The sequence below is a fragment of the Neofelis nebulosa genome, chromosome 8 (genome assembly GCF_028018385.1).
Source record: "Neofelis nebulosa isolate mNeoNeb1 chromosome 8, mNeoNeb1.pri, whole genome shotgun sequence".
Taxonomy (NCBI): domain Eukaryota; kingdom Metazoa; phylum Chordata; class Mammalia; order Carnivora; family Felidae; genus Neofelis; species Neofelis nebulosa.
Genome location: NC_080789.1, coordinates 72,855,442 through 72,883,013, shown reverse-complemented (window position 1 = coordinate 72,883,013; position 27,572 = coordinate 72,855,442). Strand labels below are relative to the sequence as shown.

Below are 27,572 nucleotides of genomic sequence, written 5' to 3'. Positions count from 1 at the left end.
AGAGAGGAAGGAAGGAAGGAAGGAAGGAAGGAAGGAAGGAAGGAAGGAAGGAAGGAAGGAAGGAAGGAAGGAAGAAAGAAAAGGAAGAAATGTGTTATCTCACTAACATTTTCATATCAATTACATGTCCAGATGATATTTTGGATATATCAGGCTAAGTAAAACATATTATTAAAACTACTTTCAAGGGTTTTTTACTGCTTTTGTGGTTACTAGAAAACACAAAATTATGCATGTGATTGCATTATATTGTTCACATTGTTCTAAAAGATTAAAAACCTTTTAACCAAGCAAGTGGCCCTATTAATAGATTTTAAATACTAAAGTACAGGCAAAAAGCACAGGCAAATTAAGTGGTCAATTTTTTGTTAATTTTAACAACTAAATTTTTTTAACTTAACTACTCAAAATTAAAAAAAAAATAATGTAAAGGTATTGTATTAAATACAATACTACAGTATTATAAAGTAACAATATTCAGACACACCATTGTCACAAAAATACTGTCATTACTTATTTTACTAGTATGTATTAAATAAACTGTACAAAAATTTTCCTTTATTAAAAAATAAAATTATATTTGGCAACGACATGAATAGAGCTAGAAAGTATAAACAAATGTAGAAACAAAACAAATGAGCAAAGGAAAAAAAGGAGGGGGGAGAGAGAGAGAGAGAGAGAGAGAGAGAGAGAGAGAGAGAGAGAGAGAGAGAGAGAGACAAACCAAGAAATACTCTTAACCACCGAGAACAAACTGATGGTTACCAGAGGGGAGGTGGGTAGGAGGCTGGGGGAAATAGGGGATGGGGATAGAGGGGAAAAAAATAAATAAAGTAGCTTATTGTTTTTTCAAGACTATTGTCTATAAAATTATATAGAGGTTATATTGATGATTTTGTAATCCAAATAAAATTCAAAGATCCTAATAAAAAAAACAAAATATAACAATCTGACATTTACTTTGATGCCTGAGGTGTACTAGTTTTGTTTGTCCACAATTTAATGCCCCTTAGAGTAAATTAAATTACACGTAAGTAGCAAAATGGGCAGAGTGGTTATTTATTATAAAGTTAAAAACTCATTACTTACACATTTATGTTTCAGATGTCTGTATGTTAATCTCTACACAAGTACATTTACTATGACATACGCAGCTATAAAGAATGAGGTGGATCTAATGTGTTGACAAGGAGGGGTGCCTGGGTGGCTCAGTTGGTTGAGCATCCAACTTCAGCTCAGGTCATGATCTCAAAGTTCATGAGTTCGAGCCCTGCATTAGGCTCTGTGCTGACAGCTCAGAGCCTGGAGCCTGTTTCAGATTCTGTGTCTCCCTCTCTCTCTGCCTCACCCCACTCATGCTCTGTCTCTGTCTTAAAAATAAATAGAAAACATTTTTAAAAAATTTAATGTGTTGACAAGGAAAAATATGTGAGAAAAAAAGGCAAGTGCTAGAAGTGTGTAATGTAGGAGTCAACCATACCTGTGTGTGTGCCATATATATATGTGCTTAACAAAAGACTGGAAGAATACACACCAAACGTTTTAGCGCTCCATGGATAGGAGGACCTTTTTTCACTTCATATGCCTTTTTTAAATTGAAGTATAATTAACAGTGTTATATCAGTTTCAGTTATACAATACAGTGATTCAACAATTCAACAATACATTACTCAGTGCTCATCACAGTAATTGTACTTTTAATCCCCTTTATTTTACCCATTTCCCCCACCCACCTCCCCTCTGGCAACCACTAGTTCTCTGTATTTAAGAGTCTGGGTTGGGGTGCCTGGGTGGCGCAGTCGGTTAAGCGTCTGACTTCAGCCAGGTCACGATCTTGCGGTCTGTGAGTTCAAGCCCCGCGTCAGGCTTTGGGCTGATGGCTCGGAGCCTGGAGCCTGTTTCCGATTCTGTGTCTCCCTCTCTCTCTGCCCCTCCCTCGTTCATGCTCTGTCTCTCTCTGTCCCAAAAATAAATAAAAAACGTTGAAAAAAAAAAAAGGGTCTGGGTTTTTCTTTTTTGTTCATTATTTCTTCAATTCCACATATGAGTGAAATCATATGCTATTTGCCTTTCTCTGATTTATTTCACTTATACCCTCTGGCTCTATCCATGTCGTTGCAAATGGCAAGTTCTCACCCTTTTTTGTGGCTGGGCAATATTTCATGGTGTGTATGTATGTATATTTTTTCTATGTATTTATAATCTATACATCTCTATACACCACATCTTCTTTACCAATTCATCTACAGATGGATACACTGGGTTGTTTCCATATCTTGGCTATTGTAAATAACGCTGCAATAAATATAGGGGTGCGTATTTCTTTTCAAATTAGTGTTTTTATTTTCTTTTGGTAAATACCCAAGAATGGGATTACCATATCATATGGTAATTTTGTTTTTAATTTTTTGAGGAACCTCTACAACGTGTTCTACAGTGGCTGTACCAATTTACATTCTCACCAACAGTGCACAGATGTGTCCTTTTTCTCCACATCCTCACCAACACTTATTTCTTGTGTTTTTGATTTTAGGTGACATCTCATTACGGTTTTAACTTTCATTTCCATGATGACTAGCGATGTTGAGCATCTTCTCATGTGTCTATTGGCCATCTGTATGTCTTCTTTGGTACATCTATTCTGGTGTCTGCCTATTATTTAACTGAATTATTTGGTTCTTTGGTGTTGAGTTATAGAAGTTCTTTATATATTTTGGAATATTAACCCCTTATCACATATATGTCACTTGCAAATACCTTCTCCCAGTCAGGTTGCCTTTTTGTTTTGTGATGGTTTCCCTTGCTGTGCAAAAGCTTTTTAATTTGGTGTAGTCCCAAAAGTTTTTTTTTTCCTTGCCTTTTGTGTCCCTTCCCTGAGGAGACCCATCTAGAAAAATGTTTCTACTGCTGATGTCAAAGACAGTACTGCCTATATTTTCTTCTAGTTTTATGATTTCATGACTCACATTTAGGTCTTTATAATCCATTTTGAGTTTATTTTTGTGTATGGTATAAAAAGTGGTCCAGTTTCATTCTTTTCCATGTAGTTCTCCATTTTTCGCAGCATCATTTGTTTACGAGACCATCTTTTCCGCATTACATATTCTTGACCCCTCTGTCATAAATTAACTGACCATATTAAATGTGGGCTTATTTCTCAGCTTTCTATTCTGTTCCAGAGATCTGTGTGCGCATTTCTATGCCAGGACCACAACTGTTTGATTACTATAGCTTTGTTGTCTATCTTGAAATCTGGGATTGTGGTACCTTCAGCTTTGTTCTTCTTTCTCAAGATTGCTTTAACTATTTGGGTCTTTTGTGGTTCCATACAAATTTTAGAATTATTTGTTCTAGTTCTGAGAAAAATGCTGTTTGTATTTTGATAGGGGTTGCATTACTTCACATACTTTTAAGTCCTCCATATTATTTGAATTTTTGTTTCACTAGAGACATTCTGTAACTTATAAAAGATTTAATGGAAAACATGATAAAGACTGCTAATAAGTATTAATAACTTTTCACCATGAATTTAAAATAACTTTTAAAGACTTCTTGGAAGTAGTCATCATCTCAATAATCTCTTAAAACCCTGTATATCATGACTAGAAAACACGTTGTATAAATAATAAAATATATAAAACTGAGAACTGTGAGATCATAACAATACAGACAACTTTTAAAGCAAAATTACCCTTTAGCACAGAAAATGTACTGGTCTCTAATCTGAAAAGTAATCCCCTGGAAATTATAAGAAATACTTGGGCCAGTAAACCAATGTGTGGTCTGTTGCTGTCTCCCAAGCTCCTAACCCTTCTACCCAACCAACTTTTAACAGAACGCCAACGTTGTTCCCTTTCCTCCGAGCAGCCATTTTTCAAGGGAAGACCATTTTGAAGTTTGGGGCAAATCTCCATGGTCTGAGCCACCTGTTAATGAATTGCATTCCCTTTGCAAAGCGGCTGTTTTAGACAGACATTATTATGGCTATAAGAGCTAGTGGAACCTTCTTGCAAAAAAAGACGTATATTTCTGCCTCTGGTTGTCATGTGCACCTGGATATTAGCTGTCACTCTGTGGCCATGTGGTTGAGACCAAGCTCACATGCTGAAAATGCTTAAAAACAGACAGTACCTAGCTTCTGATGACACTGTTCAGCTGTAGAAATAGCCAATCTTGAAATTGCTTAGTCTAGGCTCCTAGTTATCAGGGATCTCAGCCCTAAAGATTCCAAAATTGTTTTTGATTGCTAGAATAATTCAGACACATCATTTGAAGAAATTAAACATTTATCAAGTACATGTTTATTTAGCAACAGCAATACAGTTTCTCAAGAAAAAGAGGAACTGAATTCCCCCACAACAGAACAAAGCAACTTTCCATTATTCTCAGGTTACATCCAAATCTATCATCTTATACCCCTTTAATAAATTTCAAGATACACCAAATACTGGGAGGAAGATAACCAAATTATCCTAAAACCATAATATTTTAAGGTAAAAGGCAGTTTAAGGGTAGTAATTTCTATATATCACAGTACACCAACAGTCCTTCCTGTAGCTTTAGGACCAAACTAACTCAAAATATTAATGTATTTATGCAAAATGCTTATGAAAAATTGAAACACTTGCAAATTTTTCCAGTTTCTGATTTCAAGGACAGGTGCAAACCATCATCCCCTTCATAGATCTTCTATTACAGCATCCATAAAAAACCATTGGTCCAGCTCTCAAACACTGATGACAATGCATATGACGTATGTGGGTTTTGCTAAGTCTTGAATGGATGACCTATTCTACAGGTATACTACAAACCCTGAATTATTTTTGCACAACATTCCAATATTCCCTGAAGAGATTTTATACAAAGTTAAAAACAGCTATTTTCCATCACAAAGTTAACTTACTTTTTAAATGGAATAACACTGCTGCGTTCTCTTCATGTTTTACAAGGAGTTGCATGGTAATACGTGTGTGAATATGCTCACAAATTCAGATTGTATATATAAACTAAACATAAGCAAAGGTTCCGCATCAGTTCTTAAGTTTGATATTAAAATGCCTGACCACAGACCCTTCAAAAAGCATTCACAGTATTGGTAATAAGAGAAATTTTCAAGAGATTTTTTTTTCCCTATCTTTTCAAAGGCACTCTTTTGTTTACAAATTGAGTTTATAGAAAATTCTAAACAAACAGTACCATTAGACACTTGGAATTATTGGTAGAGATAAGAGATATGGTGACGACATACTGTTTTCCATTTAAAAGTAAATGTGACATATAATCAATTTTGAACTACCTAGTCCAACAGCTATTCCACATTCTTTTCATGGTTGAGTAATTCCTAGATATCTGAATTAACATTATAGTCATTTTTCATTTAAAAAAAAAAAAAAAAGAACATTCCTGTGCCACCTCTTAGACTTGTCTTAAGTTTATATAACTTGGTTTTAGAAATCTGGTTTCATGTTCAGTTAATTAGGAAACAGCAAATATCAGAACAGCTTAGCCAGACTTTAAGAGGCAAAAAAGGGTTGCTTTGGCAATGTATAAAAGGATAACTGTTACAGTACAAATCACTATTTAATCTACTTTTATTAAATATTAAAATGCATAAGGCAATTGTTGTTTTAAGACACTTGAAAGACATTTAATGAATGGATAACTGGCCCCACACCTGAAATATTGCACCCCTCCTATCCTTCTCTATTTACTCTAAGGAACCAAAAGAGTTATTTAAAAACAAAAAACAGATCCATGATCTTTCTAAAACACCTCAAAGAGGTTCTGATTACCATTAAAGTATTTATTACTTACAGTACAAACTTCTGAGACACTGAATGGTATCTTTTCAGGCTTTTCCCTTCAGTGTGTTTCTCCTATTCTCTTGAATCCATTCTTAATGGTGTGACTGCAAATATGTCTACTGAGGAATCAATAGCTGTGATTTATTGTGTAAACTGCCATTCAAAGCAGGGCAATGATTCCCAAATCTGGCTTCCTATCAGTTTCATGTAAAAAACTGCTGCTAAGATTCCTGGGGCTCTTCGGACCTAACCAAGCCATCCCCTCCACCCCAGCCTCCCCTGTGAATCCATGTGGTTAGTCTTGCATAACCCAACACCTGGGATGACTTTAGAACAATATTATAAAGGAGGGTATCTGTCATCATGTTTCCACAGGTCTTAGCTCACAAACTGGGATCCAGGTAAAAAAAAAATACAATGTTGATCATCATCACTAAATTTAGGTCAGTGAGTAGAGTGACCGGAAAAAGACTCTAGTATTGATAAATCAAACCAAGGTAGCTGTGCTGCCCACCTCTATGAAAGCCAACACCCCTCCTGAACCTGGAGGGTCTCATGAACTGAAACACAAGCCAGGAAGACAGTTGCATGGGGAGGGGGTGCTAAACTAAAAAGTGACTGTTTCCATAGCATTTCTCTCCATCTCCACTTCTCGATTTTCCCACTCTCATTCCATCTTTTCTCTTACTGTGCCGTTTGCCATTCTCACTTTTATTCCCTTCTCTTTCCTCACTTTTCTCACTTTCTCTTTTTTCCTTCTCTTTATTTGATTATTCATTTATAATCACCCCTTTCTGCTCTGCTTTCTCTTTCTTAAAAACTCCTCCTTACATGATATAAGCAAATTCATACTGGAGATATAATACATGTCAGAAAACACTCATCCACTCACCCTAAGGAAACAAAATGATATGTAGAGGAGGCAACATGACAAAACAGAACCTCAACAGTAATGCTCGTGTGGCATGTACAAACCATAGAGAATGCATTCAAATCCGTCATTTCTGTTGAGTCACATAACTTCCTGACTTACGACTTCTGAGTCTCATGAGGTGGGAAGAGCATATTGATTGTTTACAAACCAAGGCACAGGGAAGGTGAAATGAAATGCCTGGGATCCCAGGCCAAGAAAATAATCCAGATGTAACACACAGACTAGTTTTCTTTCCACTATACCAGTAACATCTCAGACTAGTTTTCTTTCCACTATACCAGTAACATCTCATGGGAGGCAAGACGAAAGAGCAACAGATAAGCGGTACTATTATTTCAGGTTCTAAAGTGTCCAAAAGATAACTGGGTTACCTTATATATTATGAACTATTCCTCACAAGGAAAAAAATTTTATGTATTGCTTTAAAATGTAAATCACAATATATATTTTCTAAAGGTTTCCAAGTTCTTTTAAGATGGCTACTTCATACAAATAAAGTTTGACTACAGTTTGAAGTCATTCCACTTTGGTAATACCGTAGCCCAGAGATCGTTCTGAGGTCAGAATTGTTCTAACACAAAGACTCAAAGAACATTATATAATGTAATTTATATAAACTGCATAGATATACTGTTTTATGAAAAGAAATATAATATGTTCTCTAAGTTGTTCTACAATTTTATTTCATTAATGCTGAGAACTGCCTTTCTTAAGAATTCTCAAAGAAAAAGTTACCCTATCTAAAGATAAATTCAGAAAACTCATTTTACTATTGTTACGAACTTTCTGTAATAACCTAAATTTTAGGTAAATATAGCCCCTGAAGTAGGAAGTTTTCACCATACCCCAATTTATGGTAAAATGCCCAATTAAGTCCTATCTGAATAAACCAGATGAAGAACCTTCTAACTGATCTACAGTATGGAGCATGTGACAGTGTAAATAAGTCACAACATGAGACCACAGTATACAGTTCAGTTGGATTAAATCATGACCATACTCTACACAGTCCCAACCCACTCTATTAGAGGCTCTCTGTTCACTGAGGAAATTAAAACTAAGAAACTTACTAATAATATAAATTCCTATTTTTTCAATAACCCCAATTACTCTAATATTTCAGAATCACATTTATAATCCAGCTGTGCCAAGAATTATGGTATTCTAACTTCAATCTTCAAGTTGGCAAAATGATTCCTAATAGTTCCAAACTAGCTGACATCAGAATCACCTGAGGTGCTTATTAAAAACAGAATCATATGACTTATTTTTGTACCCTAATTCTAACATCGGAGACAATTAAGGAAATTTGCTTAGGAATGGATAGTAAATGAAGTCAAAGGAGGTATGATGTCATCATAGTTACCAAAGTACTTATAGTGATGAAATAATAGGCTCTCTGGAATTTTCTTTAAGAGACTCTTCAACAAAGAAAAGGGGAATAGATAATGCAAACATCGTTAAGATATTTTAAGGGTTTGATCTGGGCAAGAAGTACCACTGTACTGTTCTACTTTTGTGTAGTTTTTAAATCTCTTCACTAAAAAAAAATGTTTGCAGACTCCATCCTAGACACAGTGTACAAGAGTCTCCTAAGTGAAGCCCAGGGATCCACACTCAACAAGCTCCCCACGAGAGTCTAATATAGACAGGCAAAGTTCTCTCTTGGGGGCCACTAGAAATGATCTTATATGTACCCTCCAAACTTCAAAATTCTAGGATTCTCATTTTCTACTCAATAAACTCAATTTCAGCACAGTTCACAAGATCTCATATTCACCATGGCATTCTGCCAACGACATAGAGGCTGTATTCTCTAAACCCATCTATTCGAAGAATGCTGGGCTGGTTATTAACTTCCAATTTGCCTTTTTTACACCTTCCTCTCTCAATTTGACCCTGACTAAAGTGAAAAAGACAGGGGATAACCACACTGACCATGTCTATCTGCATATGTCATGTTTCCACAGAGGGCACTCTAGCTTTATAAAGCTAATCACCACTACTTTCACGCAAGTGGTATTCTTCCTTCATGATTTTCCCTTCTCTAAGTATTAAGATATCAAAAGGGAAAAGAATAACCATGTAGTAGTTACTAAAGTGAGACATACACTGCAGGAAAGTACATGCTAAGTACTCAGAATCTACAGTTACGTTAGAGAGTAGTCAAGAACACTAAGAAATAATGTTTCAAGATTAAAAGAAAGTCTTAAGTGATGCTCAAAAAAGGAAGACATGTACATTAAACCAATCAAAACTACTTTTTTAATACTCAGAACAATCTTCTTAATCTAAATCATTCGTGAACGTTGTCTGACTTAAAGTAAGGCTCTCTACATTTGCTTCTTCAAAAGTATCTTGCAAAGCCATTCTGAGGTAGAAGAAAAAAAAAGTTTAAATGGACCACTTTTTTTCCTGCTTCATTGTAATACTACTGTTCACAGGAAGTATACAGCTTATGCATTTTGGTCCATCACATTTTCCACAATCACGGAAGTATACTAGTTAGGTTCTCATTTATGATCAGCAGATCTTTTGCTTCCAGAATGCCCAGTAAAGCTGAAAATTTTCATTTAAAGTGATGAAAATTTCCAAAAATATCTGTTTAACAATCTCAGATCTGAGTTTTGGCAAGACAGGTTAGCATATACAAATGAAAATACTATGTTTCACAAACACACAAAGAGACAAAAACTCCCAACATTTTTACCGTTTTTTTCACTTTCTTATACAGCTCAGTTTTAAACGTGCAGCTTACTTATAATCTAATCTTAAACATGATTGTCACAGAAATAGTTTAAAACAGAGATGAAATGTATAAAGGCACACATCGATTGTCAATAGTTACACCGGTTACATCACATTGCTTTAGAAACAGAACACGTTCTGTTCCTGTAAACTTTGTGTCACACATTTAAAGTGAGGTTAGTGCTGACATAAAACTACTGCTATACTCACAGTTTGAGTGTTTTCACTGTGTATGAGGTACATTTTTTCCATCCATACACCCCTACTGTTCTTACTTACTTGAGAAGAGTCAACCAAATTCTGTAGGCTACAACCATTCAATGTTTTCATCAATACTGGAATGACAGCAAACAACATTACAAAACATCAGAGATCAAAAGTGTCTTCTTGTTGGGATCCAATACTTTAACTTATTCTTCATTACATGAATATTTGCTTATTTAACTTCTTCAGGAGAAACAATTATTCTGAAGATGAATAATTCCTTCCTGAACACTTCATTCAAGACTATTCCTTCACACATATCCCCTGATATTTTGTTGTTTTAATTCATTTGATTTGGCAGTCACCAAGAATCACCTTTCCTTTGGTGGTCTATCATAACGATCTTGTATGCTTTTTGTTAGCTGTTTGATAAATATTTTGTAAATTTTTCCACAGTAGGTATGGACTGTCTTTTGTAGTTCCAGTTCTAAAGGTTTTAATAAGGAACGGATGTTGTCATCTTTAAAAGAACACTAGAGAAAGAAAATAAAAAGACAAAGATATATATAAAAATTTAATTAAACTCCAAACAACTTCGTCAATCAATTTAATGTTGGTAACTTCCAGTATCACAAAAAGTATATATGCTCAACAAATATGTTCAATGAATTAAATGGCTGTATGATCTCACATTAGTGGAGAAAGTCAGAGTAAATCACTGGGGGCATCAGGGAAAGTTTTTCAGAGAAGATGTAATGGAGGCAGGGCATCCCAAGCCAAGGCAAGAAAGAACATGTACAAGGGGCAGAGAAGGCCCAGAGACACGTACTGGTATAAGATGATGATCAAAAGTTCTGAAGGTGTCTGAGAGACACTAAGGAAGGACGAAAGTCACTCTGATAACAGTGTTGAGGCTGTACGACAAAGGACTGAGAGAAAGCCATGGAGTGGGAGGAATGTAAAACGCCAGCACAGTTCAGGGTTTCCCGAAGAGCCCCTAACTGCTCTTTAGGGGTAAGCCCCTAACTGCTTACCCATGGGACAAAGGGGTCCCATGGGTAAATGCATTTGGGAGCTGCTGCACATCATGCACTCTTCGTGGGAACTCACACTGGCACATGAAAAGCCCAGGGGCACCTGGGGGGCTCAGTCGGTTAAGCATCTGACTTCAGCTCATGTCATGATCTCATGGCTTGGGAGTTCGAGCCCTGCGTCAGGCTCTGTGCTGACAGCTCAGAGCCTGAAGCCTGCTTCAGATTCTGTCTCCCTCTCTCTGTGTCTCCACCCCCCTCCCCCACCACTTACACTCTGTCTCTCTCTCTCTCTCTCAAATATGAATAAACATTTTTTAAAAAGAAAGAAAAAGCAAAGCAAAGCTGTAAACAGTAAAATGAAAAATACACATGTTGAACATTGTTTGGCCCACTATTTCCAAAATGTATTTTTGACCAGTCCTTTTTCCCTGTAAAATACATTAATATCCCAAGGAATATATTTTGAAAAATACTGTAGTAGCAGCTAAGTGGAAATAACTTGTGATTTTAGTGTTTTCAACCAGCTCTGTTTTTTTAAAATAATTTTTTCAAGTTTATTTATTTTGAGAGAGAACGGGAGAGCACAAGTAGGGGAGGGACAGAGAGAGAAGGGGACAGAAGAATCCCAAGCAGGCTCCATGCTGTCTGCGCAGAGCCCATTGCAGGGCTCGATCCCAAGAATGCGAGATCATGACCTGAGCCGAAACCAAGAACAGGACGCTTAACCTACTGAGCCACCCAGGCATCCCTAACCAGCTATATTGTTTTATTTGGCCTTTGCAACTAAGCATTTTTTCAATTAGAATGATAGATGGGGCTTGAAAATGGAACATTTTATGTGAAAGTTTGGTATCAGTGAAATATGCAAGATCTTGAAGGAAATCCAGAACCTGAAATCACAGAAGGATCAAATGACCTGAGGTCATTCCCAAGGTTCACCACCATGACACTGAGGGGAAGGAAAGGAAAGGAAAGGAAAGCACCACTTGAATCACAATTAGTGAGTCTGCAGGAAGCCACAGCCAACCTTTGGAAACAGGATGAACTTGGATGATAATTTGTAACATGGCTTTTATCACTGTATAGATGTAAACAGATGCTAAACCTCAGTATCTCTTCAGAAAGAAAACTATGAGCATTAACTGCATGAAACCATCACTCTTGGGGTGATTTTCAAAACCCAATCACATACACTGAAGATAAACATTGTTTTGAAGATCAAAAAAAGGGGGGAAGGGGAGCTTCACTAGGAAGAATGTAATGAAAATAATAATTTAAAAAAAGAAAGAAAGAAAATAACTGACACATAGGTATCTGGGAGAAATTAAAAGCTGGACTTGTTTTGTTTTGTTTTGTTTTGTTTTGTTTTGGTTTGGTTTGGTTTAAAGGACCTCCTACATGCAAAGCACCTAAGAGCTTTAAATGTATTAAGCATTTAAGCCTCACACCAACTTTAGGAACGGTAATACAATTACCCCACTTATAATCAAGCAACTAAGTTACAAACAACTACGGCAAGGAGAGAGAATTCTCCTAGTTACAAAAGTAGTAAGTAGCCAAGCCAGAATTCAACCCCAGCTGCAAAACTACAAGCTGCCGACCACCACACAGCACTGCTTATCCAAATAAATATATGAAACTGTGTCAAATCAGTTTCAAAAGTCCTGTTGAAAGGTAAAGCTCAATTAACAGTGGGAAATTGGGAAAACAGCTATGCTGGGTAAAGGTGTGCCTAAAATTTGTTTGGGGTTAAAAGCAGCAGCCATGTTGAACGAGGCAACCTTTATCAAGTGACACTGTCAAGTAACATCTCAACGTACACAAAAAACATGCTTGGACAACTGTGTTTGAGAGGCAGATAATACTGCGAAGACCAAACTACGATCTTTTTCTTACTCAGCAATGACAATAAAATAAAAATATTACAAAGCTGCTTAAAAGTTAATTCCCAGAGGGGCACCTGGTGGCTCAAGCAGTTAAGCGTCTGATTCCTGATTTAGACTCAGGTCATGATCCTATGGTTCTGTCAGTGCAGAGCCTACTTGCTATTCTGTCTCCCTCTCTCTCCGCCCCTCCCCCATTTGCTCTTTATATCTGTCTCAAAATAAAAATAAAAAAAAAGAGTTAATTCCCACAAATATGAAGTACTTGAGATTCAGTTAATTCATTTCATGTTATTTAAATCCAAGTGCTTGTGGTTAAAAATTTTTTTCTTCCCTGAGAAACTATTTTGATGAAGATTTTTATGAAATAATAACAGTGCCTCATGAATTAGAGCTCTAATTTTAGTCCCAATAACAACTAATTTTACCTTTAAGAGAGAAGATGATAAATTACCAAGATTTCCAACTATATAAATACAGCCAGAAGCCCCAGCACCTTCTGCCATTCATATAATCTGTAGCACCAAAAAGTTGTGCAGGACATAACTTGCATCTAGGTGCTCCCCTTCCCAGAGGCCACATGTGGCCTTACCTGACTACAAGCCTCTTTCCACACTAGATGCTGTGCCTGACTCATTCACCTTCCCTTCTCTGCCTAGTACTCAGAGTACTCCTACTCTGCCTTGTAGCTCAGTTCAAATGTCTGCACTTCTGAGAAGCCTTTCCTCATACAGTTAATCACTCCTTCTTCACTGGCACAGTACCCAGTACACAAACTTTTAAGATCATGCTTTTATACATAAGACTGTCAGTTGAAAGGCAGTGAATAAGTACTGAGGCTAAGATGACCACAATTAGATAATCTGAGGCATTTTCAAAGAATAGAACAGGTTTTTAAAAGATGACAAAATGGCAATTCAATCCAACAAAATGCTGAGAGCCAAGTACACACAAGAAGGTCCAATAGTAACCCTAAACCACGATTTCACCTTCCATGGTTTCTGTTCCCTGCAGCCAACTGCAGTCTGGAAGCAGATGGTCCTCCTTCCGACACACTGTGAGAAGGTCAACAATAGCCTAACGCTGCTACAATGCCTACGTCATTCACCTCACTTCATCCCATCACATAGGCATTTCATCATCCCACAATCATCACAGGAAGAAGGGTGAGCGCAGGACAATAAGATATTTTGAGAGAGACTACATTCACATGACTTTTATTACAATATATTGTTATAACTGTTCTATTTCATTATTGGTTATCGTTAATCTCTTATGTGCCTAATTTATAAAGTAAATTTTATCACAGATATGTATGTATAGGAAAAAACAAGTAGGTATAGGGTTCAGTACTATCTACAGTTTCAGACATCCACTGGGGGTCTTGAAACATGACCCATGGATTAGGGGTGGGGACTACCATTGCATAGGAGGGAAACACTCAGGACTCCCTTGCAGAGATAGTTATGCAAATATAAGCAGGATGTGGAGTAAATCAAAGTTAACACAGAACCACCAAGAAATGTAATTCAGAATGAAATACATGAAGCAGAAAATACCTTATAGAGCAATAAAATGTTTTGTTCCCATTTTGCATTCGCAATTTCTAATCTTAATATTTTTATTCACTCAACAACTAATATTTAACAAATACGTATGGACTGTAAAACCTGATTTGCTGGAAGACACAGCCATGCATTTACATTTTAAAGATGGTTCATATCCTTTATAATTCAAATTGTTCATCTGCATTCAATGGCTATGACTCAGTTTCTGTCTGAAACTCACATAAATACCCTTGTCTGAATGCAATGCTTTTAAAAATTACACTTCTCGCTGAATTATAGATAAGGGAAGATAAAAACACTAAGCAAGAGCACCATAAAAGACTGATTAACTTCATTAAATTGAAAAATGGAAACATATAGCAATAGTTAATACAGATCCAAAACAAACACAAATAATCATTAATTCAGTATTTAAAAATATTTTAAAAGATTTATTTTTTAAAAATCAAGCATAATTAATCGCCTTAAAACCATTACTCATCTTTTCAAAGGTATATATTTACCAAAGATAAAAGAAAAGATCATATAAAACTTGTGAGATTTAATTCCTCAATAACAGATTTTCTTAATGCTCAAAGGAAACAAAGAAATCCTATTTTTATAGGAATGCATTTCTTTTCAATCGTGCAGTCTCAGAATCCCAAAAGTACTTTTCTTCATTTTTATCACCTTTTGACAACCCACGATAAAGCATTATTAATATACAAAATTGATTTCTGAGGGCATACAAGGTCTGCTACATTAAAATGAACATCAACACTAAATTTTATAATTCTTCGGTGTCACTGTATCATGATAAACTGATTACCCAGAAACTTTATCTGTCAAGTTTATAGAAGAAACTTAGCAAATACACAAAATGGTAGCCTATAATGCTCTCAGCACTGCGCCTACCACCACGTTTGAGAAACACCAATTTCCAGGAAAAAACTTCAGCTCCTTATCACTGCAGATCATCACTAAACCTGGCCCTGCACCAGCACACTGACCCCATCCCAGCCACTGCGAACCCAGCACTCCATCCAACTGAACAGCTCCACACCTGACCTCTCTGTGGACTTTTTGTGAAAAAAGCATTTTTGTGTAGAAAACCCCTGAACCTTTTTGTCAAGCAGTACTCTGCCCAGAAAGACCACCCTCCTGGAAAACTCTTACTCATTCAAGGCCCACTTCAAATGCCTCCTTGTGAGGCCTTCCCTGGCCCTTCAAGGCAAAAAGCTCTTAACAGTTTCAGTACCATCTCGGTCACAACGGATTATAGTTAAGTATTTTCATTCTCATTCCTATTAATGAGGATGTACTAGGCCAGTTATTAGCAATAAAAAAAACAAGTATCTAGAAAATAGGGTCAATCAGCTCTTCTCCTGACCCCCACACTTAAACCAAACTAGCACTATTATCTATTTATGTTCTGTCTTCACATCCACATAAGATTAGGCACAGTCTAGTCGAACAGAGTACATCTGCATGAGGGATAAGTGGTTACATGTATTTCTCCCAAAGTATCAGTGAATTAGCTGCATAGACTGTGAAGACATAGCCCATTAAGCAAAATCATAAATCCATTTGGATTTGCCCCAAGTCTTGGTCCCCAACATATTCACAGAGACCTGGTTCATGCATCCATCTAGGGGTATGTAAAGTATAATCGCTCCCTTGGCACAAAAACAGACACATAGACCAATGGAATAGAATAGAAACCCCAGAACTAGACCCACAAACGTATGGCCAACTCATCTTTGACAAAGCAGGAAAGAACATCCAATGGAAAAAAGACAGTCTCTTTAACAAATGGTGCTGGGAGAACTGGACAGCAACATGCAGAAGGTTGAAACTAGACCACTTTCTCACACCATTCACAAAAATAAACTCAAAATGGATAAAGGACCTGAATGTGAGACAGGAAACCATCAAAACCCTAGAGGAGAAAGCAGGAAAAGACCTCTGACCTCAGCCATAGCAATTTCTTACTTGGCACATCCCCAAAGGCAAGGGAATTAAAAGCAAAACTGAACTACTGGGACCTTATGAAGATAAAAAGCTTCTGCACAGCAAAGGAAACAACCAACAAAACTAAAAGGCAACCAACGGAATGGGAAAAGATATTTGCAAATGACATATCGGACAAAGGGCTAGTATCCAAAATCTATAAAGAGCTCACCAAACTCCACACCCAAAAAACAAATAACCCAGTGAAGAAATGGGCAGAAAACATGAATAGACACTTCTCTAAAGAAGACATCTGGATGGCCAACAGGCACATGAAAAGATGCTCAATGTCACTCCTCATCAGGGAAATACAAATCAAAACCACACTCAGATATCACCTCACGCCAGTCAGAGTGGCCAAAATGAACAAATCAGGAGACTACAGATGCTGGAGAGGATGTGGAGAAACGGGAACCCTCTTGCACTGTTGGTGGGAATGCAAATTGGTGCAGCCGCTCTGGAAAACAGTGTGGAGGTTCCTCAAAAAACTAAAAATAGACCTACCCTATGACCCAGCAATAGCACTGCTAGGAATTTACCCAAGGGATACAGGAGTACTAATGCATAGGGCCACTTGTACCCCAATGTTTATAGCAGGACTCTCAACAATAGCCAAATTGTGGAAAGAGCCTAAATGTCCATCAACCGATGAATGGATAAAGAAATTGTGGTTTATATACACAATGGAGTACTACGTGGCAATGAGAAAGAATGAAATATGGCTCTTTGTAGCAACATGGATGGAACTGGAGAGTGTGATGCTAAGTGAAATAAGCCATACAGAGAAAGACAGATACCATATGGTTTCACTCTTACGTGGATCCTGAGAAACTTAACAGAAACCCATGGGGGAGGGGAAGGAAAAAAAAAAAGAGGTTAGAGTGGAAGAGAGCCAAAGCATAAGAGACTCTTAAAAACTGAGAACAAACTGAGGATTGATGGGGGGTGGGAGGCAGGGGAGGGTGGGTGATGGGTATTGAGGAGGGCACCTTTTGGGATGAGCACTGGGTGTTGTATGGAAACAAATTTGACAATAAACTTCATATATTGAAAAAAAAAAATAAAAAAAATAAAGTATAATCGCTCCCTGTCAACTCACCTTAATTACATAAAAGAGGATTGTTAAGACAGGGGAAAAAAAGAACAGATATCTAAGGCAAGGGTGGGGGAGGGGCAGTATAATTTTTTTCATTGTCAATATAAAGCAGATGCTTAAAAGAGGAAAATGAGTGATGGGCACTGAGGAGAGCACCTGTTGGGATGAGCACTGGGTGTTTATGTAAGCTAATTTGACAATAAATTATATTAAAATAATAATAATAATAATAATAATAATAATAATAAAAGGAAACCCCAGACACCAGCATGTGGGGGTGGGGGGGGAGGTTTAAAAACAAAAAAAAAAAAAAAGAGGAAATCCCGTTTACAAAGGCAACAAAGAAATTAAAATACTGAAGCATAAACTTACGATCTGTTCAAAATATGAACAAATCTATTAAACATTCATGAAAGACACACATGGAAAGATAGCCCTTGTTCTTGATTAAGATGTCTCAACAACCAAACGTCTCAACACCATCAAAATGTCTGCAGCTCCTAAGAAGTGGACTCACTACCAATAAAAATACAAAATGAGTTAATATTTGTAGAAAAAGATATCTACAATAGCTAGGAAAACAGTAAGAACAGGCTCTGAAGAAGAAGTAACCCTACCAAATATTAAAACATAACACAACATCTTTATAATTAAAATAGTATTGCATTAGTACAAAAATAGGCCAATGTAACAAAACAGAAAATCCAGATATTACAACAGAACTTTAGTATATAATAAAGTCAGTATCTCAAATCTTTGGGTTAAAGACAGACTTAAATAAACGGGTATTCAGTCAAGATAGCCATTTGGGAAAAGGTCCATACCTCACCGAATACAAAAGATTAAGTTCCAAATTGAGCAGAAGACTAAATGTAATAAATGATACAGTATGCAGGTGAATTTTTCTACAACCTGAGTGTAAGAATTAAAAGCCTTTCTAATTACGAATTTTTCTTAAAGCTTTTAAAAACTTGATTACATAAAATTAAAAAAAATTTTTAATGGCAAAAAATGCTATAAACAAAGTAGAACTGGCAGAAAATATTTCCAGCAGATATCACAGATAAAGGACTAATGTCCCTCAAATACAAAGAACTTGCAACAATTGGCAGGAAAGGAGGGGGGAAGCAAACACCAAAATTCCCTCATGGTAATGGTTGCACAACTCTGTAAATATGCTAAAAATTACTGAATTATGCACTTTATTTTTTAATTTTTAATGTTTATTTAATTTTGAGGGAGAGAGAGAAAGAGTGCAAGCAGGGAGGTGGGGGGTGGCAGGGCAGAGGGAGAGGAAGACACAGAATCCGAAGCAGGCTCCAGGCTCTGAGCTGTCAGCCCAGAGTCCAAGGTGTCTTGAACTCATGAACTGCAAGATCATGACCTGAGCCAAAGTCATAAGCTTAAGGGACTGAGCCACCCAGGAGCCGTGAATTATGCACTTTAAATGAGTGAACCTTGTATATATAAACTATGTGTCTAGAAAATTATTTATTTTTTTAACGTTTATTTATTTTTGAGAGAGAAAGAGAGCACAAGTTGGGGAGGGGCAGAGAGAGGGAGACACAGAATCCAAAGCAGCTCTAGACTCTGAGCTGTCAGCACAGAGCCCAACACAGGGCTGAAACCCACGAACCATGAGATCATGACCTGAGAGTCGGACACTTAACCAACAGAGCCACCCAGGTGTCCCTCAATATAATTATTTTTAAAAACCTATAGAATAGGTAAAAGAGACCTGAAAGAAAATTCACCAAAGAAAAGATATGAAAATGGCCCTTACATATATAAAACGATGCTGACCTCACTCATAAAAGAAATTAAAACTAAACTAAGATTCCATTTCTCACTCATCAAAATGGCAAAATTTTGAAGGCTTGAAAACACACTCTACTGATGAGGCTGTTGGGAAATAGGCCTCCTCATAAAATGTGGGCAGGAATTCAAATAATCCTTCTGTAGGGGAAATAGGCAGTATCTTCAATCCTTAATGCCACTTGCAGGAACTTACCCTGAAGATACATCTCCCATCAATACAAACATATATACGGCAAGGTTATGCACTGCTGCATTATTCAGAATTCAGTATGTTGGAAACTACGAAAATGTTCAAATGTAAGAGACTGCTTGAATAAACGCTGGTATATACACAAAACTCTGAAATAGGATACAGTCTTTAAAAAAAAAAAAAAGATAAATGGGTGGGGGGGGATGGGTGAAACAGGTGATGGGCATTAAGGAGTGCACTTGTGATGATCACTGAGTGGTGGATATATAGAATTATCTAGTCACTATATTGTACACCTGAAACTAACATAACACTGCATGTTAACTATACTGGAATTAAGATAAAATTTTTTAAAAAGAGGAAGAGATTTATTAATGCATGAATTTTTAGACTTTTAAGTGAAAAAAACAAAGAGCAAGTAATATAAACAGTATGCTTATATTTTGTGTAAGAAAAGGGGGATTACAAAAAAAAAAGAAAAGGGGTATTACAAAATATACATGTATCTGCTCATATATACAGGAAGGACAAATCAGAAAACAATGAAACGGGTAATTTATGGGTTTGGGGGCTTGGGGTGGAAGGGGAGGGGGAAAAGTGATACTTCTGAGTAAACCTTTATATAGTTTTGACTTTTATTAACATTTAGCATATCGAATTAAAGTTGATTCAGTAGGAGCATCTGGCTGTGTCAGTCAGTAGACATGCAACTCTTGATCTTGGGGTTGTGATTAACTCCCCACACTGGGTGTGGAGATTACTTAAAAATAAAATCTTAAAAAAAATAAAAATAAAAAAATAAAGTCGAATCAATAAAGGAGGAAAAAAACTTAAAACTGAAAGCATATCGAAGCAAATAAACCCAACTGTATTTCAAATGAATAAAATAACCACACTGAAAGGTAGGAAAAAAAACTAATCCAAGTATTGAGTACATGCCCTCATGGGGGTATGGGGGGAAAGTGGTACATAATGAGAACAAATCCTTAACTCTTCTTAGTAGGTTGGTTTTTACCAAAGAATACAGCATTTCTAAAATTATTTTAAATGTATTGTAAGATTAAGCAGATAGGAAGTGCTTTATGTCAAAAGGCAGGATTCTAACTGTGGAAGGAGCTAAAACATGAAAACAGAGTAGAAAGCAGGAAGAGCCTTGGGGCAACAGTGGAGGCATCAGTGTGGGTACATGATTGTATATCATATACACTGAATGCATATATGTGTGTATTTAATTTTCCTCTCTCTGTCACTGAAAGAGCTCAGTGGCAAAGATAGTGGCTCAGAAGCAAAGACACCCTTGTGGCAATAAGCATGCCTAGCACCCAGAGCCCTCTGAAAGAAACCAGAGCTCCTTTGACAGATAGCTATTTTCAGGGTTAAGACAGGGAAGGTAAAACAAGTTGAGCCTAGCATATTTTGTTGAAAAAATAATAAAGAGGGGTGCCTGGATGCCCAGTCGGTTAAACATCTGACTTTGGCTCAGGTCATGATCTTATGATTCGTGGGTTTGAGTCCTCCGTCAGGCTCTGTGCTGACAGCTCAGAACCTGGAGCCTGCTTCAGATTCTGTGTCTCCCTCTCTCTCTTTCCATCCCCCATTCATGCTCTCTCTCTCTATCAAAAATAAGCATTAAAAAAAATAATAATGAAGTGGTACTCAAAACAATGATGGGAATATGTCAGATGAGCACACAAGTTTACCAAAAGGGACTCCCAATGACCAAACTGGAAACAACTTAGGCATCAACATAATAAAAGGAAATACTGCATTATAAATCATTAAAAAAAAAAAAACCCTATCAATGACTTCTTACTGTTAATGTACAGATCAATAAATTGATAAAAGGGGATGGCTCTACTTTACAGGAGAATGCTAGAGTGCCAAAGTTGTATGCAGAAGGACAGCTAGGGCTGGATAATCATCAATTTGCGACTCCCACAGTAAAGACTGGTTTGAACAAGAACCAACAATGGATGCTATATACAGTTTAGAAATTTTGATGAGAAGCAGGGTATTTCCATAAGAGGGAAAAAAACCTACACAATGGAGAAAGTGAACGACATTTTGAGTGAGTGATTAAAACCAGCATCACCAATGAAGGGCAGGCACACAAAGGTGACTGTGAACGTGATACCCTGAGAAGGACACATCATTTACATAGTGTTTTGCCCTGGAGGACATACCCTAAACCTCATCATAAGGAAACATCAGACAAGCCAATATAAAGAACAGTCTAATACGGAAGGAGGTAAAGAGGCTCTACTCTCCAAAAATGTCAATGTCATAAAAGACAAAGAAAACCTGAGAAACTGTTCTACATCAAGAAAGTAAAGACACATGAAAATAATATATCAATATTAAATTTCCTGAGTTTGGTACCTACACTGTGGTTAATAAGAGAATGTCCCTGTTCTTAGTGAAAACACACTCAAGTCTTTAAGGAATAGAAGAGCATTATGTGTGCAACTTATATTCAAATGGTTCAGAAAAAAACATGTCTATATAGAAAGAGAACCAATGATAAAGCAAATGATGTAAAATGTCAGTAATTAATGAACATTAGTAAAGGATATGGACATTTTTTGTATATTCTTGCATATTCTCTAAGTTTATAAGAATTTCAACATAGAAAGTTCAAAAAATAAAAGAACACATTCTTACATTTCTCAATGCTTCATAAATAGCTCTAAATGCCGGCTGTTTATCATCATGGTAAACACCTCTGTTCCCATGAAGAATAAAGATTCCTTCTTCTTCTGCTCCCTGGCAATTGCTTCCATATATACAATGATCTGGTCGATAATTCCATTGACATGGAAAAACAAAAAGGCTTTCTATGTGAAGAAAAATAAAACAATAAAGCAAATAACTCTAATTCCACGAATGAACATTCTGCAAAAATTTTAGTTTAAAAATACTGCTCTTACAGGAAATTTAAAATAGTGCAAAATACATCTGGCATTTAGATCCCTTCCTACAAAAACAACATGAAGAAAAGTTTAAAAATAAACATTTTACTCTGTCTTAAACATAGTGATATCCATTAATATAAGCCAAAGACAAATAAATGCATTTCTTCATTTTTGACTACATATTACCTGATTTTTTACAAATGCAAAGAATAAAAGAAATTTAAATGATTACCTGGATTATGAAAAAAGATGATATTCAACAGATCTTGATCCCCCCATGTGATATTCAGTTTGTATTTTTTAAGCAGTGGCATAAGTATATCTCCCCATCGCAGCCGTACAGCTGTCATGTCATTCTGTGGGGAAATACATCAAGAAATGCTCAGGCTTCCATGTTTCAAATGGCAGCACAAGGACAGTTCCCCATTCTTCCCTTAGCATTACAGAGCAGCACGGAGAAATGCAAACTTCTTTTCTTATAAAACCAAGTGACTCCAATGTAAACCTAAATGTGAGTAGGGAGCAGGGAAGATAACAAAAGAAGACATCTGAAGCTGCATGTAGAAGTCACAAAACTAATAAAAGTCAGGAAAGAGTAGGAAAGAGAAAGTAGGTGACAGTGTAAAGTACTATGACTATGACCTTACCTTAAAATGCAGATAGTTTTAGTACTTGTATCATATGTCTAGATATCACCTATGTCTATGTCACAGAGCTTTTTGGGGTTCAACCTGTTAATGTATAAGGTACTTGGAACTTTTTATCTAATGTGTAAATAAAAAGTACCTGGCACATAGTACATACTTAATGTTAGCTATTACTGTTACCGTGATCACTATCATTCTTAGACTGATTTGCTAATTTTTTATAATTGACATTTCAAAGAAATCCACTTGAAACTGATAAATCAAAAACAGGTAGTGAATTTTATCATTTGCCTTTTCAGTCTCTATAAAGTTGCTCATAAGCTCATTATTTTAAAGCAGAAAGTCAAATACCCAAGGAAACAAAAGAGTTCAAAGAGGGCTCTGGATCTTGTGAATGTGGGTGACAAGCGGTGGAGCTGAATACTGAGCCTTTTCAACTCATTTCCTTCTTTTAAACTCTCCAGACTTAAACCAGTATTCCTCAAAGTGCAATTTACAGTGTGTAGAACAGTGAATTTTTTATGTCCTTCACAATATTAAGTACAGAAATTAAGAGTAACATTTAGAAACATTTATAGCAATTCAAGAGAATAATTTTATATTTAATCTAACATGTTTCTAGTCACACACACAAAAATGTAAAAAACATTTTTCTAGTAACTTATATACATCATTTTTACAAACATATTGGCTCATGAAAAACTAAATTTAAAATACAAAATTGATCCTCCATACACAGTTTGAATGGCATTGTTATAAGCTATTCTAGGATATATAATAAACACAATGGGGGTGTAACAATCTATTCCTTAAGAAAGAGAAAGAAAAGCCAGAGTTTCTGGGGAAAAGTCACATATTTAAACTAAATATTATCTGCTATAGTCATATTACCCTCGTGCCAAGTCTCTCAACACAGTAAACACAGTAATTATAAAATAATCAGGAATTCCCCAAAACAATGACTGAAAGAAGTTTTATTTAAGGAAATAATAAGAAAATACTTTGTTGAAAGAACGACTCTGAAGTAAGTCATTTAGCATGTTAACTAAATGTTCTTAGGGTAAGAAAAGGGAAATCTGAATTATAAAAGGACAATGACTAGCAACACATTCAACACACAGGGCTGGTGAACCCCTTGTACCATGCCATTTTCAAATCTTCATTGGATTCTGTGCATTCAAATACATAAATATAAATATATAAAGAAATACACCTATTCAGGGGCACCTGGGTGGCTCAGTCAGTTGAGAATCTGACTTCGGCTCAGGTCATGATCTCACGGTTCGTGAGTTTGAGCCCCACATTGGGCTCTGTGCTGACAGCTCAGAGTCTGGAGCCTGCTTTGGATTCTGTCTCTCTCTCTCTGCCCCTCCCCCACTCGCACTGTCTCTCTCTGCCTCTCTCTCTCAAAAATAAATTTTAAAAATATTTTTTTAAAAAAGAAATATGCCTATTCAAAGAAAAAAAAATCAATGAAAGATAAAATTACAAGGTCTAGTGAAGTCTTCAGGAAAAAAAAGGAAAATAACTTTAAGGAAAAGTTCAATAAAAATATTTGATAAAAATATATAAAAACCATGTAAAAATAACACTATTATATGCTAATTATATAACCTAGAATATCCAAAACAACTAATGAAAAACTATACAAAATTAGTTTAGAAAAGAGGAATTACATATAAAAGAAGTTCAAGTTAATAGAAACTGTTTTAAAAATAGAGAAATGGTCAAGGGGTATGGACAAAGAGCCATTCCCAAAGGAGGAAACAGAAATGGCCAAAAATTAAATGAACACGTAATTTTCCACACTGGTAGTATAGTTGACTAGGAAAGTGTAAGTTAAAATAGGAAGTACTTTTCAGTCATATAACTACATGCTCATACTAGTACACAAAAAAAATAAAACCAAATCATCCATTCTCTGCAATCTCAAACACATATGTACTGATATAAAAATCAATTATATATTTATTGAGTGAAAAAGGCAAACTGAAGATATATAAGAGGAATTTATTTTATTTAGCTTATTTATTTATTTTGAGAGAGAGAGTATGAGAGAGCAGGGCAGGGGCAGAGAGAGAGAGAGAAGGAGACAGAATTCCAAGCAAGCTGCAAGTTGTCAGCGCACAGCTTGATGTGGGGCTCTATCCCACGAACTATGAGATCATGACCTGAACCAAAATCAAGAGTTGGATGCTTAACAGACTTGAGCCACCTAGCTGTCCCTGTAAGAGGATTTTATAGGTAAGTGCTCATGTACATGTTTATCTGTTTCAAAACACATTTTTAATGGGTCTGAAAAATACAAAACAAAGTTTATGACGTCATTTGGGCAAAGAAATGAAACTGGGAATAGAGGTATGTAAAGGATGGGACTTTTCTTTTTATTCTACATACAATTAAATAAAATTAAAAACATAAATTTTTTAGGGGCACCTGGGTGGCTCAGTCAGTTGTGTCCAACTTCGGCTCAGGTCATGATCTCTCAGTTCATGAGTTCAAGCCTCGTGTCAGGCTCTGTGCTGACAGCTCAGAGCCTGGAGCCCATTTCAGATTCTGTGTCTCCCCTTCTCTCTGTCCCTTCCCTACTTGTGCTTTCTCTCTCTCTCTAAAAATAAACATTAAAAAAAATTTTTTTTAAAGAGGCCTTATTTATATTCTTTGTTTTTTCCCAATAGAAAAAGGTTAAGAAGTATCCTAACAGGGATTCAAGACTGCAAATATAATCATAACAAAATACAAAGCAACAGCTTAACCACAACTGTATCATTGTGTACCATGCATAATGAGAAACAACAAAAAAGTAGAAGTTTTATTTGAATTTTTAATACATAACTATAATGCATCAGGGTGGAAATGAACAGTCATGAATTGTAGGAACTGTGTGACAGCAAAGCAAATTAAGAATTTAAAGTATGGTCATTATCTTAAATGGGTAGTCTTACAGCTTTTCATCCAATAAGAACCATAGGGCAACATTCACAGATGTGTACAAAACAGTTTAGAAAGTTACGACAAGTAATCAGTTATATCACTAGATCCAGAAACTGTAGAATCAGTAGGAAAAAACAAGGCAATGTTTGCTACAGATATAGTCTGGAAAACAATCAGGAAAAACAAAGACAGACATATGAAAAAAGGAATCAAAAATTAATAAATTTTATAGAAACCTCTCAGCAATCATAAATATAGTAACATCTGAAAAAAAAGCAAACCTCCATTGTTCCCACAGGGCAAGAACAGGTTTGGAAAACAAGGACAGTAGATGTGAAGTAAATTGCACCTGCTGAATTAATGTATAATCATGCCTCTCATAGCCTTCATTAGTAAGTCTATAATGCACAGATGAAAACACAAGTTTAAAAGTCTTGAAATGATTTCAACTCCCATACCTACATCTCTAGTTGGTTTTAGAACATACCACGACAAAAAGAAGGGGAGAAACTGCTAAAGTATTTAAGAGTGACATTTAAGTAAGTAAAAGATAATCATAGATTTGAACTAGATAGTTGTAACTTTGAAACGTTTGAGACAATAAATAATGGTGTTACACTAAATTATCTCTACGGTTCTTTGCAACAGTAAACTTCTCATAATTCTATGAATTTTGAATGAAGAGTTACTGAGAAGTCATATTATTCCTTAGCAGGTAATCTTACAGCACCATCTTCTGGTGTAATATTACTGTGCATAGGCTAACAATCCAAAAAGGAAGACCTCATGGTATTATGCCTGTTTTATTTAGTAAAACCTATGGTTCATGAGATTTTAAAACTCAAGCTATATCAACAAATTGGGTACTTGAAGAAATGTTCACTGTTAAGCAAGAGCATAGGTTACACTAGCCTCATTAATGCATTCAATTGTAGGAGACAAAACTGAAAAGAATCAAGATTTCAGAAAGGTTCAGAAAACAGGGAAGCTAAAAAACAAAACAAAACAAAACAAACAAACAAAACCAGGTTTACTACATCTACAGAAAATAAGGATGATGGGTACAAATGGTCCTAAGACTCAAATGTCAAGGCATGGGCGATGCTGCAAGCAGCAATGTTGCCTGTATCAAAGATAAATCGAGGAAACAACTCTAAATGGGGCCAAGATTTAAATGAGACACACAAATGCAGTAATAAATAATGGTATTAATTCCAGTTCACCAGGAGGCATAAGAAAAATATCTGACAAATATACACACATATATCCTCATATCATAAAAGACATAATAGACTTTAATGTTTAACATAGCCCTAACTAGATATAAAGGGATAAACAAGAAGTCTATCTGGGTGTTTCAGAAGTCACTGCTTGTAGCTAACATTTAGGTGCTTACTATGTGCCATGCTCTGCACTAAGCATTTTCTTTTTATTTTTTATTTTCATTCCAGTATAATTAACATACAATGTTAGGTTCGTTTCAGGTATATACAACATAGTGACTCAACAATTCTATACATTACTCAGAGCTCATCATAATACGTGTACTCTTTTAATCACCATCACCTATTTCATCCATCCGTCCACCTTCCTCCCCTTTGGTAACCATCAGTTTGTTCTCTATAATCAAGAGTCTATTTCTTGGTTTTTCTCTCTCTCTTTTTGTTCATTTGTTTTGTTTCTTAAATTCCATGAGAGATCATACGGTGTTTGTCTTTCTCTGACTGATTTCATTCAGCACTAAACTCTCTAGATCCACCCATGTTGCTGCAAATGGCAAGCTTCCATTCCTTTTTGTGACTAATATTCCA

The 27,572-nt window shown here is 36.1% G+C and overlaps 1 protein-coding gene across 3 annotated transcripts in view; it reads right to left on the bottom strand.

The window, feature by feature from the left end:
- Positions 1-8,980: 8,980 nt before the first annotated feature.
- The window catches only part of GXYLT1 (glucoside xylosyltransferase 1), a 47,444-nt gene continuing 28,852 nt past the window's right edge, over positions 8,981-27,572 (bottom strand). For 2 of the 3 annotated variants that reach the window (XM_058743092.1, XM_058743093.1), the window contains 3 exons: positions 22,413-22,536; positions 21,930-22,102; positions 8,981-10,223 (listed from right to left, as the gene is read on the bottom strand). In XM_058743092.1, the coding sequence (XP_058599075.1) occupies positions 10,062-10,223; positions 21,930-22,102; positions 22,413-22,536 (459 nt within the window). In that variant the 3' untranslated portion in view covers positions 8,981-10,061. The remainder of the gene's footprint in view (positions 10,224-21,929; positions 22,103-22,412; positions 22,537-27,572) is intronic. The other variant, XM_058743094.1, reaches the window with a different exon arrangement.